Source organism: Centropristis striata, chromosome 15 (genome assembly GCF_030273125.1).
Source record: "Centropristis striata isolate RG_2023a ecotype Rhode Island chromosome 15, C.striata_1.0, whole genome shotgun sequence".
Classification (NCBI taxonomy): domain Eukaryota; kingdom Metazoa; phylum Chordata; class Actinopteri; order Perciformes; family Serranidae; genus Centropristis; species Centropristis striata.
This window is the reverse complement of record NC_081531.1, coordinates 32,839,888-32,858,379: the sequence shown is the minus strand read 5'-3', so window position 1 is coordinate 32,858,379 and position 18,492 is coordinate 32,839,888. Positions and strand designations below refer to the sequence as shown.

Below are 18,492 nucleotides of genomic sequence, written 5' to 3'. Positions count from 1 at the left end.
TTCTCTATTTATATTTTGAATAGGGGAAAGATTTTCACCTCTGCATTACATGTACTTTTAAGTTGTATTTTAAGAGTAATTACATATAACGTTATGCACATCTATAACACAAAGGAAGGGAAGCCTTTATTTAACAAATGTACATAACACTGAACCTTTACAAGCAGTTCTATCATTAAAAGTAACCAGGTATATTGTTTGTACATCCTGTTACAATAATATACATTTCTTAGACAGGTGGGTGGAACAACATGACAAGTCTGATCAGAAACAATGTCAGTCATTTGTAATAAATCTGAAGATTCTGACAAGGATCACAATAAAAATGCTATTAATAACTGTGATACAGAGAAAGAGTTGTGCAAGATCGGCCTCTTCTGAATACAATTTAAAAACTGACAGACTGAGGAGATGTTTAGTTTGATGTTAAATATAGTCATCGTTACCTCAGGACACACCTAGAGGAAACATTTGTCCATAATGGCTTAAAATACCACAATTGTCAGAGTAATAATTTACTTCGATCTAAATACAGACCATTATCATTCAGCTATGAGATTACCAACAACAGCAATCAAAAAGAGAAACACACGTCTTACACAACCCCCCTTATTACTTAGTCAAACAAAGATTTAATTGCCGTTTCCATATTAGGGCTTTTGGCTTTGGTTTTGGAAGAAAAAAGCAAAGAAGGTAGGTAAAAACAGCAGAAACTTTTGCTTTAGTCTGCTTTGCTTTTGAAAACAGAGAGTCCAAATGTCCAGTGATGTTCACAATGTGCACATTAAAGTGAAACTGTCCTAATTTTTATAGTTATCTTTAAAGTAACTATTGCACAGTGATTCACTTCACAGACTGAATGAGTATGCAGGGAGCTGTTATCTATGCAGGATGAAAAACATGAAAACAAAACAGATGGTAAAGAAAATGCATAACAACAATATTAATTTGCAACGTTGTGAGTCATGATTGTCCGAGGCCACTTTGAGGTGACAAACATTTGTTAGAGCTAGACTATAGACGAGTCAGCACAGAGAAAAAAAAGTAACGAAGAGAAAAAGTTACATGGATGTTTTATCTCAGGAATTGTGGGGATGAAAACTTTCCTTCTCTTTTCTTGTCAAAGAAACTTCACTTTAGGACTCCGATACTCCAAGCCGACCTCAAAGCCGACAAAAGCTGACTGATCAAACGTTTTGTGTCACCTCACATCGCCTCACATCTTTGCACTTTAACACACCGCTAAGACTTCAGTCGACTAGCAGTCAACTGCAGTCTCTTTTCAAGACTTTAACGATTAGGCCAAAGACATTTGGGGTATATATGATGGATAAACATTAAGAGAAGGTCAGGTGGAGTCTACTTGTCATTCTTTTCACATGCTGTACAAGAACTGAGGAACAGGTAGAAAGACCAATTAGGATACAGCAACATGGAGGCAAAAGAAGCACAAAAACATGGACATTTATGCTACCACAAGAGGTAAGGAAATAACTATGATGTAGGCCACACATGCTCAAGGTCGCCTGTATACAAATATTGATGATTTAATTTTAATAATGACAATGAGAGGATGGGAGCAGTGATAGCTGCATTTCACAAGGAGATGATCATGGGCCATGTCTACTGGGAATTTGTGAACACCACGACAAAATGCGGAGAAACTGGCAAGGTTTGAACAGTGGTCACAATCACACTGACACACAGCACAGGCAATGTACTGGCACATTTACCCCGTCAGGTGGTAAGTCGGACAGGCAGCGAGGAGGGAGTGGGTTGTCCAAACCACAAAGGAGTGTTGGTGGCTGCCGGAACGAAACAAAGAAGACAACAGCTACAGCATCCCACATAAAAGTTCTGCTCTTCCAAAAGATACCACAGAAACCTGATGACCGAATTTCTAGCTGCATCTGTTGTGTTTTTGAAGATAATCCTGACTAAGCATTACTGCTTACAGCTCAGCACTGGCCAATGCAAAATCATTTACACATCAGAGAATATTTAACCATTAATTAGCCTGTCAAACACCTATTACGAATGTCAACTATGGGCTTCTTTTAGGTCTAAAAAAATACTGAAGAAGTTGCTTAAAAATAAAGTTACCGTTAACATTTTTAACATAATTAATATGAATTTAAAAATGCAAGATACATTAATGCTCATTTATTAAAAAGTATACCGTTATGTCAGATGCTTTAAAAGAGTGGTCACTGAAATGGAAGATAATCGTGATGATGAAGGCCAAGGCACTTTATCCATGGTATAATAAAGAAAATGCTGATTAAAGGGGGTTTTATCAATGGGCTCAATCACCATTGTGTTACCTCATTTGACATAAGCTATTGACTTAACAGATACGCATTTAAATCTTTGACATCATTACTTGAGGTTCCAATTTAAACAAAATGCTGGTAGATACTGTATACGTGGAAAAACTACGACCTTAGTTCAGAGTGCAGCAATTTCTCGTGTTTACACTATAGACTGTTTTGCTCTCACAGCCTCCATTTTATGGCTTTTTCTTACCACAGCAAGCACCAGAAAATACAATGTTAACTACAACGGAAAGGACAAATAACAGAAATGCTACTCTATCCCATTTTCAGGTACGTGACTTTGCTTGAACAGCAAAGCTGCTTTAGTTTTACCCATTTAGATTTTGAGCAGAGTCGGGAGAAAGAGAGGGTCGAAGGTAATAAGACGCAGAGGAGGAAGCTGAAGGATTGAAAGAGTAGTAATGAAGAAACAAGGGTGGCAGTCTATCCAGTCCTTTCATGTCAGTGAAAAGCTTAAAAACATCCTTCCACCAGTGACAGTTCAGGAAGCTGAAGTCAACTTAGCTTTTTCCGTGAGGATGACAGTGGAAGGGTCTTAAAAGATTAATGAGTAGCTTTGCTGCCTCGTCATGCTTAGCCATGCATTGATAGAAACTTCATTAATCTCATCTATTTCAGGTTCGGAACATCTGAAAGACCAATGTCACGGTTTCTGGAGCAAAATATCTCAGAATTTGAACAGTGGGAAATACTTTTGCATCCATGTTAAAGGGTAGATTCACAGTTTTTTCAAGTAAGTCTTATCTGCTTCATGTCTCCAGCAAAAAAAAATAAAGTACAGTACTGTAATACAATTTATCACTGGTCAGTTAAAATTGAGCAAGTTACTAGAGGTGAGGGGATGCTGATGTAGGTCTTCATTGAGTCAGTTCCTGGGACTGCTTACTCACAGTAGACAGGAAGAATAACCCCCCCCCCCCCCCCCCCCCCCCCCAAAAAAAAAAAAAATGAAAACCTGCCTGAAATCATAAGTACAATGCATGTACTCCTAATGAAAAATTGATTGCAGCGCATTTTTCTTGGACTAATCTGTGTACAAACTGCATTACACTGACATTCAAAAGTTTCATTACTTCTTTTAGTTGCTTACAGCCACCATGAACTAATGTGACATTGTTTTAACAGGAACACAGGAAAAGCCTGAGAGCAAAAAAGATAAACAAGGCAGCAGTGGAATTGGCAGAGCAGCAAGAAATCTTTCTTATGCAAAATATTATATTATGTATTCATTAAAAAATGAAATAAAAACAACAACCTCTGCCCAATTGACAAAAAAAAAACACTTTAAAAATTCCCATGACTCATACGGTGTGGCTGGTGTTGTCAGGACATACACTGAGACTAAACCAGTTAAACAAAAAAACACAAGAAACGCATAAGAAAAGGTGACAAGTTGAATGAAAACAAAGCAAGGCCACCTTTTTTTTCCAAAGGATGTTAGTGGAGTCCTAGCAAACAAGCATTGACAGACACCTAAACGCACAAGTCTTCCCCATCACTGAGCAGGAAAATGCACCAGAGTTATATATTGAACAGCTTCTACTCCTGGGGGAAAAGATGCAATCAAATACAATGGCCCATAAAACTTTGTGTTTAATTTACTTTTATAGTCATAGAAAAAACAGTAAGTTTTTAGGAAAACCTTCCAATAAAATGCAACACAATATAAACCTCAAAAGTTATGATGCTGCAACTGCATGAGAGCTTAAAATTGAAGCACTATTGGTAAATGTACAGTATAATGTCACCTGGATTTCTAATACTGCAGAGGCTGTCAGTGGTTGTAATTACAAAAACTATTTTGCTTACTTATTAGCTACTGAACACTTAAATCAAACCAAGCTATCAAGGTAGAGCATTAGACGAGCCACATGATTAACCAATGGGTTATTGCCGTCTACTACACAAACAGGCTGAAATTCAGCAGCTGCTTCTCCACCTTTCCTTCAGCAGCAGCAACACCTTTTTTCCCCCTCCTTCAACTCAACTGAAAAATTAACAACCGAGAGGAAAAGGTGAGAAATTCTCACAACATTTCAGAGCAATGGGTGCAGCTCTTTTTTCCCTTTCCCCACCACCGCACAGTGAGAAGCAGACGCGCAGACAAAAGGAGGTAGTTGTGCAGTCTTAAAATTGTTCTCTCACACCGTCTTCTATTCCATCAAACAGACTTTGGTGCATTTAAACGTGACAGTGATCTGGTAGATGGATTGCAATATGAAAATGTGAATATGTTCATCATTATAATGAATACAGCCATTTTTATTTAAATGAGCCATAATCTACTCCTTTTTTCTCCCTCCATCTATTCTCTATCTATTCATAGGGTTCCAGTAAAGGAAGCAATCACTTATCGCACTATTTCAAACATCTGTGTTCCATGTGTCTGACAAATGCTGTTTGCTCTGCCCATTCTGATGATAATTGGTACTTCCCTAATTAATACTCTGGCTTAACCAACTGAATGGATAGTTACAATGTACTATTCAGACTCTTTAATGCTGGAAATCACACATCGACTCCTGATTTAAAAATAGATTAGCATGGAAAATGCATGTTTGACGTGAACTATTGGAAAGTGGGAAAACGAAAGTGGAGAAAAGAAAAAAAACAGGAGTTCCAGTTTTTTTTTTTTTTTTAATTTAGGAGAAGATGCCTTTATGAGCTGCAGTAAAAGTGCAATGAAAGTCTGAAACATGTGAAAACAACCCCCCAGGGTGTCACAAAGTATATGTGAAATGCATGAAGCGTCTGTGTTTAGTGATAATGTTGTTGCAGTATACTAAGCACTAGGTCCTCTGTTGCAGCTCACTCTGTCCAGGACAAACTATCCATGATCTCTAGATAATTGCTCCAATCACTGCTAATAATCTTAGCAGTCTGTACGCTATAATGAGTCTGTAATTACACTTTATAAATCAAAGAGCATTTTAAGGTCAAGGCCTTTACATCAAAAAGGGGTTGTTGCCTAAAATTAAGTTTTAAAAATACATTTTCAAGCTGCACCACAAGTGGCTAAGCCAAACAAGCTTCAGAATGTGTTTGCATGTGGGTGGAACGGACAATCTGTCCAACATGTACCAAATGCTTAATCAACCTGAAAGACGCTGTATGAAGGAACACGACCCAGCTGAGTATGGGTAAACTAAAAGGACAACTATAGCCAAAATGAGACTAGTTTGTGAAGAAAGCTTGCATTACTTTTTTCACAAATTGCCAAAAAATACACTGAACTGTTTAGTCACTTCAGATATGTGGAATTATTCAGCACTAGTGCAGTGGCTGTTTGGATTGGGACGATTGATTGCTTGCTTCCAATATTGCCGTTTTCAGCTTTCTTGAGAACTGCTCATTTAAACAACTTCACTCTTTGTATCCTTAGCAAAACACCTGCTATGACATAGTTGCATCCCCAAGTAATAGAGTATATGCATCGTTTGCTAACAGCTCGTTATCTGGGAGCGGCTTATTTCCGGGATCAAAATCATTACGAAAGTTATATTGCTCATACTTGAAATGTAGATTTGCTACAATTTAAGATCTTTAGTCTCTCTCCCGCCATCTATTCTTCAGTGTAATTTGGCAAGCAATAGTGAGCAAGCTATACAGCAATACAACAATTAACCCATTGAAGCCTGGAAAGCGGATACGTCGTTTTGCAGTATTTGTATAAGCTCTCAAATACTTTATGAATTTCATTTCTATCTGCTACAGAGGCTGAAAAATCTATTATTTAGTAGAAGCGTTGACACTTCTGTTGAATTTAAAGAAAAACTTTAGGGTTTAGGGGCTGATTTTAAAATCGGCCAGAGGTTTTACAGGCAGTTTTAGGCGTCAATGGGTTAATAGGGCCCCCTCTCAACACACTACATAGTGTGTACTTAATGCACTACTAATAAAAATGTCTTGCAGACCTCAAGATCTAACACTAAACACTGCACTTCTTTGGGTCCTCAGCATTACACCCACCATGTATGAAGCTGATCAGATGAACCGTTGTCAAGAAAATCAAAGGACAAACATGCAGACAAACAGACAGAGACTCCTTCCATTTTTTTTAACGATATGCAGACCAAGCAGGAGACGCGAACCCAAGGACTCAATTCTCAGACTAGATTAAAAAAAAAAAAAAATGATGTGTCAAAGCAATGGGGAATAGGACGTGTCAGCATAATTTTGTCTGGACTTTAATAAGTAGAGAGGCACAGCTGTGCATAAAAAGGCTTAATATGTCCATCTTTACAGGGATGCACAATTAATTGCATATCCTGCATCAAATATGTTGGCAATACTGAGGTTGGTACATTTTTTTAATTCCCTTGAATTCACAACACTATGCAACTATGTATGCAAAGCAAAGGTATTGGGAAAGGAACCGTACACCTCTGTAAAAAGCAAAGCAAGTGTAAAAAGATGAAACTGCAAACGGGTAACGTAGCTCTGACCCGACCTTCTAATGGAGTCAGGATTCAAAATGATCTACCTAGACAGGATTTTTGGAAACCTTTGCTGTAGACTTGTTGCCGATTTGTTTTTCCAATCCATTACTTAAACCTGTGAGGACAGATATTTTGGCCAAGACGAGCAGTAAGATTATTAAATCAGTTAGATAGGGTTTCTGCGATGCCTCAGGGGTTTTTGTTTCAGTTTTTGTTAGACAAAATGACATCTACCGACTGGTCAACTGTGTGGAAAAACCCATACATACCTCAGCACAGTTCAGCCTTGAGTAGGTGAGTGTATGTGTGTTTGTGTGATGAGCACAGACATGACAGTCTCACCTGACTGAACTCACTTGATGCTCTGCCAGCCAGACTGCCTGTGCCTCCCCTCTGGCCTTTCAATGAAAATAAATGATCACTGTCCCTGTGTGGCTCTTGCATTTTATATAAAATGGCCACAAGTCAGCAAGAACGTAATGTCCATTCCGAAGGGCAGGTAAATTAAAAGCCCTAGCACAATGCTCTATAGTTTATCATTTTTACAGCAGCAGAGTGCATGTGTGACACTGCAAACTGGTCACATATGAATGTCAAAACATGGCACTCATTTAAAAACACTAGCTGATGTGGTACTAAGAAAGAAGGAGTCTATGTTCAAGAAAACAAATAAGCAAGCTCAATTAAAAATGTTTTCGAAATTGATCATATATTGTTTTACATCACTGTGACTATCTAGCCAGGAATTTAGAGTGCATTATAATCATTCAGTTATGTCTTCTTTTAAGAAACAATCTCATTTTAATACTGAGGACAAAAGTTTCAGCTACATGACTGGCAAATTCTATATAGTTTTTCTTAATGCCTGCCACGAGGTCAAACTGCCCTTAAGAAACAGACAAAAAAGATTAATGGCATGTAGACCGGATGAGCCTTAGTTTGCATTTTCCCAGACAAAGCTTGGCAGTGAGTAGTACATTAGCCAGTTTCAAGAGAGATACATTTTGACACGATCTTATGATGTTATGGCTGATCATGCACCATAATCAGCCATAACAACAACAAGAAAGCTATAAAGGGACAGTGATGGAGCATGAGAGAAACCTTGGAAGGTCATTCAACAGATCAAGAGAATTGTGGGATTCAAAACCGATCTAGAATTGACCTTCTTCCATCAAGACAGGTGTGTAATATGCCTATTTTAGTGATGAAATACATTGCGATTACATTGGTGGCTCAAACAAAGTTTACTTATTACAATTAATAATCTTACATGGCCACAAATAGACACATAACCTCATCGCTATGAAGCAACTGTATTTGATAATGAAAATTGTATTAAAATAGTTTGCGTTTTTCTTTCATCTACTTCCAAAAGAAATACACATGCTCGCCAGATCTTTACAACAGAAGCATTGTTGCTCATAGAAACACTACCGTTTTTATCCACAGGGGCCGCCAAAATCATGAAATGAAAGTTTCTTCTAGTTGCTTTCATAGCATGCGGTTTCTACTACTAGTATCTACTTTATTCTCCGCTTTTCAACAAAATGGAGAAGCCAAGACATGCAAGAATAAGACAAGAAACCAACAATACATTAAGAAGTTCCCCGAACAGCCCCAAAAGACACAGATTCTGTATATTCAAATATTTATCCAAGTTATGCGTGCTGCATTTTTACAACTGTGCTGTTATCTATACAATAATGTGAGAGCTTTTTTTTAATTAGAGTACAATCATAAAGTATGTTGGCCAAGAGCAGCATTGTAGTTTTAACATCTCTGCTGGCATATCATCCCCTGACTGAGTCCAATTAACACATAAATCACATTGTGATATATCTGGTGAGGCTCTCGGGTGTAATTCTACTGCTTTATGCATTTTTAAACATAAAAAATGTCTTTCTTGTACAGATGATGCTCAAAGTCAAAGTAAATGAAATCCTCCAGCACAAACCCAGTTCGTATTCAGTTTGATGTCAGCTGTCAAATCAATTATGCTCCTATTATTTTTTAGCACAGACTGTTTAATTGATCAAACTAATTAATGCAGGTTTGTTATGAAGTAGGCTTAAAGAAAGTAAACTAACCGGCCATTTACCTCAGAGATTGCAACCAGCGTCTCATAGCAGCAGCACAGGGGATTCAGCAGAAGGATTTGACAGCCACATGAGACATGTGAAGCATCTGCACTCACAAAACTCTGTCAAACAGACTCTCAAAGCTTTCACTTTACCTATAGCTATACAATCTGTGAGGAATTTAATGTGGTCACACTGGTGGGTTTACAGTCTGAATGCTAAAAATATTTCTAAAGCAATTTCATGAGCATTTAAAGAGGGTTAAATTAATTTTTTAACAGAAAAAGGGACAGCAGAAAATATGTAACTAATAAGGTTCAAATGTACAAGATGTCTTTTCATTTTTTACATTTTCACTGAAGGATTGATTTTCTCCCATCCCACCGAATGAGACTGTTGACAAAGACTGACAGAGAACATGGGGCGAGAGAAAAGGTTTATGTGCTAAATGCTAAAGGTCCCCGACTGGATTCGAACAAGCTTTGCCACAGTTGAGGTTGCTGGCTCACCATGACGCCTCCAAGAGGTGATAACTAAAGGCAGGAGTCGCTCAGTACTGAACCACTGTAAGATGAGGGATGGCATTCATTTTCAAGGACATTTTGTGGAATAAAATATAAACCCAATGACATTCTAGTGAGTGGAAGATTATTCCACGGGCCGTAGCTTACTGTCAGTGAACCTTAACCATCCATTGCTAGCATGAAATCTGCACCACAGGCAGTTCACCAATCTATATATAGATTAGGGCGGTTTCAAAACATGCAAGCACAATGTGAAAACAAATCCTAATTCCTCACACATTATGTACAGTAGGTTGGATAATACAAAAACTCTCTCCTGCGACCTCCATCATTCTGCTTTGGACACAGAGACAAAGATGATCCGAGCATCACACCAAATTAAAATGTCTCTAAAGCCAAACGGACAGAGGTGGCACAGAAACAGCCTATAAAGAGAGACTTCTGCCTGGCCACAGAGTAACCTATAATTGGTGGCCCTATATCAGCCCATCTAAAAACACAGCTTACTATATACACGTTTCAAAATAGTAAGTGGTCTGGTGGGGCACAGCCACACTGGGCGGAGTAAGGCGGAGCCTCAAGGCTCGAATATGCTTCACTTGCTAGTGCGTGTGCACAATCTCCTTTGAAGACTGCAAGCACCATTGGCTGCCACTTATGTACACTTGATACGCTCTTGTCCTTGGCTTTCCATTGGGAGAGTTGTCTTAATCCTTCAAAAGTTATGCAGACATGCTGGTGTGAAGATCCTCTTTGTGCTTTTGTTCAATGTCAAGTGTTAAAAATAAGTAAATAATGAGCACATGGAGTACAGACGGGCCAATATACAGTCATAAAGTCAAAAATACTTAAGTTCATGAGATGTACATATAATACAGCACACATAAATGTACCACACATGGAAGGTCTATGACTATTTAAATTCTGAAGTATTTGCTGAGTTACTACTTCTTCAGAACTACATGAAAAACAATTTCTCCAAGAGGTCCTTGTCAATGAAAAATATTTACCAGTAACAAAAACATTTTTAGCATCTATGCTCCCACTTTGGCCTTACCTTGTGCTGCTTTATTTTATTTTTTTCACATGTCAACAACCCAAAACTATGTGAGGCGCACAGTGAACATATATGCGGAGTGAAATTATTCAAATGTTCATGGGCAAGATGGAGAGTTACATAGAAATTTCATCTTATGATTTCACTAAATTATGTATTAAATCATGTTTTTGGAACAATGATTATGGATCCTGTCCTACAGGGTTAGTTGTGAAGCTAAAATAACTCGAAGGTTGTATGTATGAACTACAGACTGTCTGGGTAAAGATGGATAGGGAGGTGAAAAAACAGCCTTTCAACCACTAAGGTGCCCTTGAGCAAGGCCCTTAACCCCACAACTGCCCCAGTGGAGCTGCTATGTGGACAACAGATAAGACTGGTTGTACTGGACAGCTTCCAGGTGTGAATGTGTGTTTGTGTGCGTGTGTGTATGAAACAGGGTATTACGGCTAAACGACCCTGTTTAAGTGAAGATTATAACCATAATTACCAAGTCAATAACGCCAATAGTGAAGCATTCGTCACGTCATTTTGTAAAGAGCCAAGTCACACAATTTAGTCAAGAATTCTTTTAGGTTCACTTTAAGGTGATGGCTTTGTGGTAAATGTTCATATTTTTGTGCATTAAATATTAGCCATGTTGCAGCCATGTCACTGAGATTATAGCAAAGATTTATATTGCTGTGATGCAGTAATGTTAAAATAAACATTTCTGAAAACTAGCAAAATTAAGCTCTTAAGCTTATAAGTAAAGCTGCATGACAACTGGATACTACACGAATCCAATTTTGTAAAAATCCATCTAAGTAAGCCTTGTTAGGCTTTTTAAAATTACCTTTAGGCTATTAGCTACCCTAGCCTTCCATTAAAACTGTGTTCCCCCCCTAATTTTGGTTTTCACTCTCTGTAGGCCAAAGCCATGTCACAAAAGTCAAACAAGACACTTGTCCATTTCAGCAGAGATTGGGAATAGGGGGTAAAGGGAGAGGATGGCGAAAGGCTATGAGAGGCACTTCCATTCTACCCTCCCCCCCTCCTGAACAGTAGCAGATGACAATAGCTTCTAAACCAGGGCACGCCAGACATCCTGACAAAGGCAGGCTCCTCCCAAGCTGCTGAGTCCCTGTTCCCAAATAAACATAGCCACAGGGAGAGGGCAAGAGTCGGGGATGTGGTGCTTGCCATGTCCAGACTAGCGGCAAAATGAGTCTTTCTGCCTAAGAGCGAAGCATTCTGCCAGCGAACCATAAAATGCATGCTGGACAAGGCATATCTCCTGACACACTATGAGGGTAAAATGCGTTCTACCTAATTAGGGCTGCAACAAAAAAATAATGGTGCCACAATAATTGAGAAAAAAATTAACAAAATAAAAAACTAAAAAAGCAAGCAAATACATCTCCATATACATTGTCACATAATGAGAATGCTAGTTAGCGGTTACTCACATGTAGGCAGGCGAAAGGGGTGAGGACCTGGATGTCTTAAGAACTGGCACTGGGAATTTCCAGCTGACAGGCGAACCGCTTTTCCATTTTAACGGCATGTTGTTGTCACCAGAATGGTGCTACAGCAATACCAACAGCAAAGACCATTTCCACGAAAAGGTTTCCAATGCAGTCTTCCATCCCACTCTGCCCACACCATTTAAGGGGGAGGGAGAGCAGCAGCGGCAGCAGCTACAGAAATACACTGGTAGAGGCAGTGCAGGCTACAGTCAGGGTTGTGACTTTAGCGGCAGCACCGAGAAGCCAATAGATTGCATCCACCACGACTGCTTGCCCTGCTGCATTCACGGTTGTCTCGTGGTAGGAGGGGGGAGAAGCCCAGCCTTCCCATCACCCTTTCAGGGTTTGTGAACAGCCCAGGAGCTGAGCAACAGTGCCACCTTGTTAAAGGAGTTGTGATTACATTCCTGGACTTGCTTTGAAAAAAAATTGGAATGAAGATGAAGGAGTAGAAGAAAGAGAAAAAAAAAAAAGATATTTAAACAATTCAGTTCTTTCGAACCAAACACATTTGCAGTCCTCGAGGATTAAACTTGTGATTTTGTGGATTCTCTGGGATTTGTTTCAATTTCATTTTAGGAAATTTAATTAAATTTACAAGATACAAGCCCAGTTATTCATTATGGGTTCAAATGTGTGTTTCAGGTTCATCAATTATTTTTCACAGGACGATTGGAACACTATATTACATACTTTTTTAATGAATGTAGTAGTGAAATACCACATTATTGAAATTTGTATGATTCTTTTCACCATATGTCTTGTCACCATGGTATGCCAAGTTTTAAGACTTGGAGACCGACAAATGCGAATTAACTGATAATTCTAAAAACATGCTGACAAAATCCTACTGATAAAATCTACTTAACTTATAGGCTTTTTCTACTCATCATTATTGGACATGGCTGTGTTTTGTGCTTCGGCAGAACAAAATAAACAGAGGGATAAATTAAAATTTTTCTGGAACATTCATGGGTAGAACCAGCCATAGTCAGCCTGAGTGCAATCAATGTAAAGCAATAAGAGTCTCACCAAGGCAAAGAGTAGATTGTCAGTGGTTTGACCTGCCACTGGTAGTGCGTTTACCACTAAAGCTTAGTCCTTGCAAAGCAGCGGGCAGGGGTTTGAAACCAGTTTGGAGTCATTTCCTGCAGATCTTCCCCTCTGTTTCCCCCTTTCACTCTGTATATCTGCCACTAAAAATTCCCAAAATATAACTTAACAGGCTGGCCTACCCTAACGTACAGCTGTGCATTTAAATAGATTGCATGTCTTGTTATTATATAGCCTTATATTGTTCTTTTTACATGACTTTTTTTTTTTTTTTTTTTAAATATCATGGTAATTGTCAATACCGGTATATCATTGCACCCCTAGACTGGTGATTGGTTATTGAACAAAAAATCTATCGGATATCTGATGATGAACTGATATCACACAACTGCTTAGCTGTACACCAATATCACTGTATATGTTTCTCCACTAAACTTTCCAATTAGCCCTAGTTAGCTCTGGTATGAGAAATTTCTCCTAAATTATGCAACAAATCTCCATGGCCAGATTTGCAGCTCATGGTCAGGTTATGCTGGAAAAGAGTTCATATAAGAATACTGACGCCTTAACTCCTAGGCCTCCAGAATGCCCCATCAACACTCCTTTTAAACCCTTTAGTGAAAAAAAAGTGTAAAAAAAATTTAAGAGGGTTTTAGCTGATGAGAGCACAACACTTTACCTGATGTGGGAAGTAGAAAAAGAGAAAATAAATCATATCTCCCTGAAAACAGAAGTTGTCATGCCCGTCATCTTACCCCACTTTTATCAAATCAATTAGATTTGTTGGATTATTGTGAAAGTGATTAAGAAACATCAACTCCTGATGTAATAACAAGGTCATTTTAGGTAAAAGTGAAGCTTTTAAACTGAATGAAATCCCAGAGCAACCAGCATCAAAGAGGCCAGTGACAGCAGTGCGAGTCAAATAAGTAGTAGTAATGAAGTAATGGCACCCACAGAAAAGGATACACAATCACAAAAAAGTGTACCAAACAGCACTGATAAAGAACAGTAGCCCACAGCACTTTCCATGTTATTCCAACGATCCCCAAGTTTAAATCACCATCAGATCATAGCAACTACAAATGGTCAAGCCTGTCCAGCTGTTACGGAAAATGTTTCATGAGAGCACAAGCTGCTTCCACCTGCAGCTCTATCCTCATAACAACCTTGTCATCACACCTTCAGGCCTCCACCACTCTCGTTCCCAGCTTACACAGTAAATGGCAGAATGACCTTGCCTCTACTGCAAGGGCAGCAGTCATTTCCTCTCTGCTATCAAAGCTCTCTGCTACACCTGTTATCCACAGTTCGACTATATTACTGTGATGATGCTCAAACAATTCCTGAAATAGCACTGCAGTAAGTGTAAATATTTTTATGTACAACTAAATAAATACAACAATAAACCGAGTGAGAACTGATTAAACTGAATTATGCTCCTTTCATTCATTCAAACTTGCCAACAGTTTATTCTTGCATTTGTTATTTATGTTCCATAACTGCCCATCCAGTTGGTGTAGTGTCTCATCCACCTCCACACAGTCACAAACTCTCCTCACGAGTAAAGGAGATTCTTTGCCAGCAGATTGGATCAAACTTTCCCTAGTATTTCAACATGCAGGTCTAATTCCAAGAAGTCATTTAGTACTACCTACACAAGTAATCAAGAAAAACCAACACACATAATCAGTAAAAGTCAATAAATGTTGTCTGATCTTGTAACTACACTCATAATTTGAAACCAGGCTATACTTTAACTTGCTGGCATCTTGCTTGTTTTTGTCTTCTGCGTAAAAATCTCAACTCTCATATTTTATCTCATTAAATATCGCAAAAGTAATTACCACATAAACAAACCAGTCATCGTTTATTGGAGAAATCTATGTCTAAGATGAACAAACAAGTCCCAGAATTAAGGAACCTGTAGAGAAGGTTTTAAATTATGCAATATTTCTTTCTGACAGTCATGTGTTTGAGTATGCACAATCATAGCTGAAATGCAGTAAAAAGGAGTTTTTGTTTATCCTAATGCGAGATAATGAACCGTTATAATCATAATTAAACCAAAGTTCATGTATGTTCTTTATTTATCTTACTCTCAGCTCTACTGCAGCTTCATCATTGTATAACTAATATTCCTTTGCAGCCAACTCCAGAAAACTTAACAAAATGTGTCGCCCCATCTGTCGTTTTCTGTCATACTTGAAGTCATAGGCTTAATACTGGTATGATTATGCTATTACCTAACTTCACATTATTTGGTGATATTCTGTTTTAAATTGAGTATAAAGTACATGATTCTATACAGTTTTGTTATGCAAATTGACCTCCCACATCAGGGCCACATACTACAAAGCAGGATTTGCTAATGTGAGATAACTTAAGGGTTAACTGTGGAGAAGAACAAACCTAAAATACATACAGGGTATAAGAATGCACCTAACAACACATCTTCAAAAAAGATGCTTTAAAATATTTAATTAATAACCACACAGTGATGTTTTGAGCATCAAAATATTTTTCCAATCTTTTTCTGTCCAGCACCTTGGTCTGAATGTTTGTGCCCCTGTTAACTTGTTTGCAGTGACATAAAAAGTCTATTAACTTATACATTCACACAGTCAGCAATTTATTTTGTTACCAGCTGTTTTTCCTGTATTTAGCAGCTGTAACTGGCTTGCTTTTCTTCATTTGTGAACATAAGTAGACTTCTTCCCGTTTGTAATTGGTCGTATGCCGCAAACTCCACCACTTTCATGTGAGTGCGCTCATCCCACACATGGTAAACCCTGGGTTCACTTACAGAGTTGATAACCACAGTTGTAGGACCACTTAGCATGAATGTGGCAGTTAAGTGGTGAGGTTAAGTGATGCCAGATAACCAAAAGATACCCAAGGTATGTCAAACCCTCTTCATAGTGCAGCTCCCCGCTCAGCTCGTAACAACATTTATTTGTTTACATGGGAAAATTATGCCCAAGCCAGTCAGGCATGAAAAACTCCCACAGCTGAATTAATGTAGCAGAAACACTGCAATATCTTTCAAGTCAATGGGTGACACTCTGGTAAGACTCTTAGGTTCTCAACCCTGGTCACACAGCTCTGCTGCTTTTCTTTCTTACAATCTAATCAGGGATTACCTGATTAACGCCACCAATTCCAGGTGGAAGCCATTTCCGAGCCCGGACTGACTGCAGGGCTGATAACTGCTGCACTGTATACAATTTAAGAATGGACAACCAACACTCCTAAGTAAAAAACAGCTTCTTCTTTTTTTTTCTTTAAATAAGTCATTTATTCCTGGTTGTAGATAATATTGTCGGTTAACAGCTCCTTAAATGTTGGGGATAGTTTATGATACACATTAACGGTTGCTAGCGAAATAATTAATTACACATTACCTGTCATGTAGTCCGATGGGCATCGTCTCCCCTCTGTGTACAGGGTGCTCCATACCCTCACCAAAACCACACCTAAAAAAAAAAAACATGGCATTTTTAACATTTGAATGAACATTTTCTCTGATAAAACAATCTTTTTAGCTCACTTAGATTAAAAAAAAAAGATAAAGCTGGTACATGTATACACTTTTTTATTCAGCACTTGCAAGACAGTTTTATTTCTGCTCTTTTAACAGAACTTCCTTTTTTAATGTTCTACAGTATGCACACCATTTTACACACAATTTATTGCCTTATGAGTGTCACTGAGAAACCTCTCGTCAATCCTTAGCCCTTTTCTCCAAAAAGATAAAACAAAATCATTACTGTACTACACGTCACAAGTAACACTAATTTACAGCTGCACACAGTCTAAAATGTAAACACACATCCAAACGTTCCTTTTCTACAACTTAAATGGACAACTAAATAGAAATGCCAACCATAGCATACACATTAGAAAGTTTTAAAATTGTCTGAATATGTCCAATAACGGCACCAGACCAGTACATTTGTTTTCAAGTTTATCCAGAAAGACGGACTTAAGTTGTACACAGCCTGTGGCATTACTTCTCAGAGTGGGGTATAATCATAGCAATGTAAATATATTTGCAATCATATTCATTTTGGATGTAAATAATGTGTCTGTTTAACAGAGAAGTTTAAGGCGAGATGTATGGGAGTTTCTTGATCCCCATCCCCAGCTGAAATGTGACAGTTGCATCATATTTCTAACTTGTTGCTTTACCCAGAACTAGGCTAATTGAGGCTAAAAATATCCACCTTGTGTGTCACTTGACAGAACAATCTTCCTTGTATTTTTGAAGTTCAGCTAGTAAAGTAGAATAAAGAACAGAGTTAGGGAAGAAAGCTTTTAGATTTTCAGCTCCGAATACTTGGAACTTATTGCAACAAGAGCTCAAACTCCAAAGCCTGATATCACTAAATGTTTTCAAATCCATGTTAAATTCCATCACATCCAGACTTCAGGAGTGTAGATGTTTTATTTAAGTGCAAACTCTTTTAACCATTTTTTTCAATTCAATTGTTTTTGTATGTATTTGTATTGTTGACCAATGTTTGTGACTATGTGTTGAAACGTTCTATGTGCTGCCGTTCTTGGCCAGGTCTCCCTTGAAAAAGAGATCTTGGATCTCAATGGGACAAAACCTGGTTAAATAAAGGTTAAATAAATAAAAAAAATAAAGGCGTACAGTGATGTCACAATGTTTAAAAATAATATCAGCAGGTGAAGTTGGATACTTTTAAGTTTCCTACGCTAATAGTTTGGTTCTTGTTGCTATAAAGACACAAACGACTTCGATGCCAGAAAAATGATGGAGATGCCAGCTTGTATGTGTAAAGTGCTCTCAGACAGGCATGAAGTTGGAGAGGTTAGTCCTTTATTAAGCCAAGTGTGTTACATGTAGAGAGAAACTAAGTCCACGGCGAGGTAGCTCACTAGCTTGCTAGCATCGGCTTTGGCTATCCCAACTTCAAATGTTAGCGTTTATTTAGTCAGAAAAAGCAGCAACACTGTCAAAAAGAGGCAAAGCTGTCAAACAGGAGCTTTGCCAGTTTTGTGGCCATGTCGCTTCAACACAGCCTCACACCTCCAGGGGGAACAGGCTACTGCTAACTAGCCATGCTAGCCCCTTCAACCTTAACATTGGCTAGCTTAAATATAAGGCTAGATCAGGACAAGCCGACTATATGGCAGTTTAATTAGTTGCTGTAAAACACCGTCAGTTAACTATGTTAGCTTAACTAACGACAGCGTCAAAAAGCGGGGGTCTTAACACGAGTTAGTTGGGTTAGTTATTAGTTAACGTTAGTCTGGTTGGTCGGTTTGCCACCACCAACATATGACTCTGACTACCTGTCAACCTGGCGTTTGTTGAGCTCAATATACTACCTATTCTATTTTAATCACTGTGTCTATATTAAATACATTCTATAAACTTTTAAATAGCAGATTCCATACCTTGAGCAACGAGATAACGTTAACTAGCGTCCTTGTTTTCCTTCCAAGCCCCTCAAATCCACTTATA

At 38.3% G+C, this 18,492-nt stretch overlaps 1 protein-coding gene across 2 annotated transcripts in view; it reads right to left on the bottom strand.

The window, feature by feature from the left end:
* klhl13 (kelch-like family member 13) overlaps positions 1-18,492 on the bottom strand; it is a 38,545-nt gene extending 20,053 nt beyond the window's left edge. The window contains exons 1-2 of one of the 2 annotated variants that reach the window (XM_059351459.1): positions 18,426-18,492; positions 16,403-16,474 (exon numbers count right to left, since the gene is read on the bottom strand). In XM_059351459.1, coding sequence (XP_059207442.1) covers positions 16,403-16,455 — 53 coding nt within the window. In that variant the 5' untranslated portion in view covers positions 16,456-16,474; positions 18,426-18,492. Of the gene's footprint in view, positions 1-11,885; positions 12,362-16,402; positions 16,475-18,425 lie in introns of those variants that run through there. The other variant, XM_059351458.1, reaches the window with a different exon arrangement.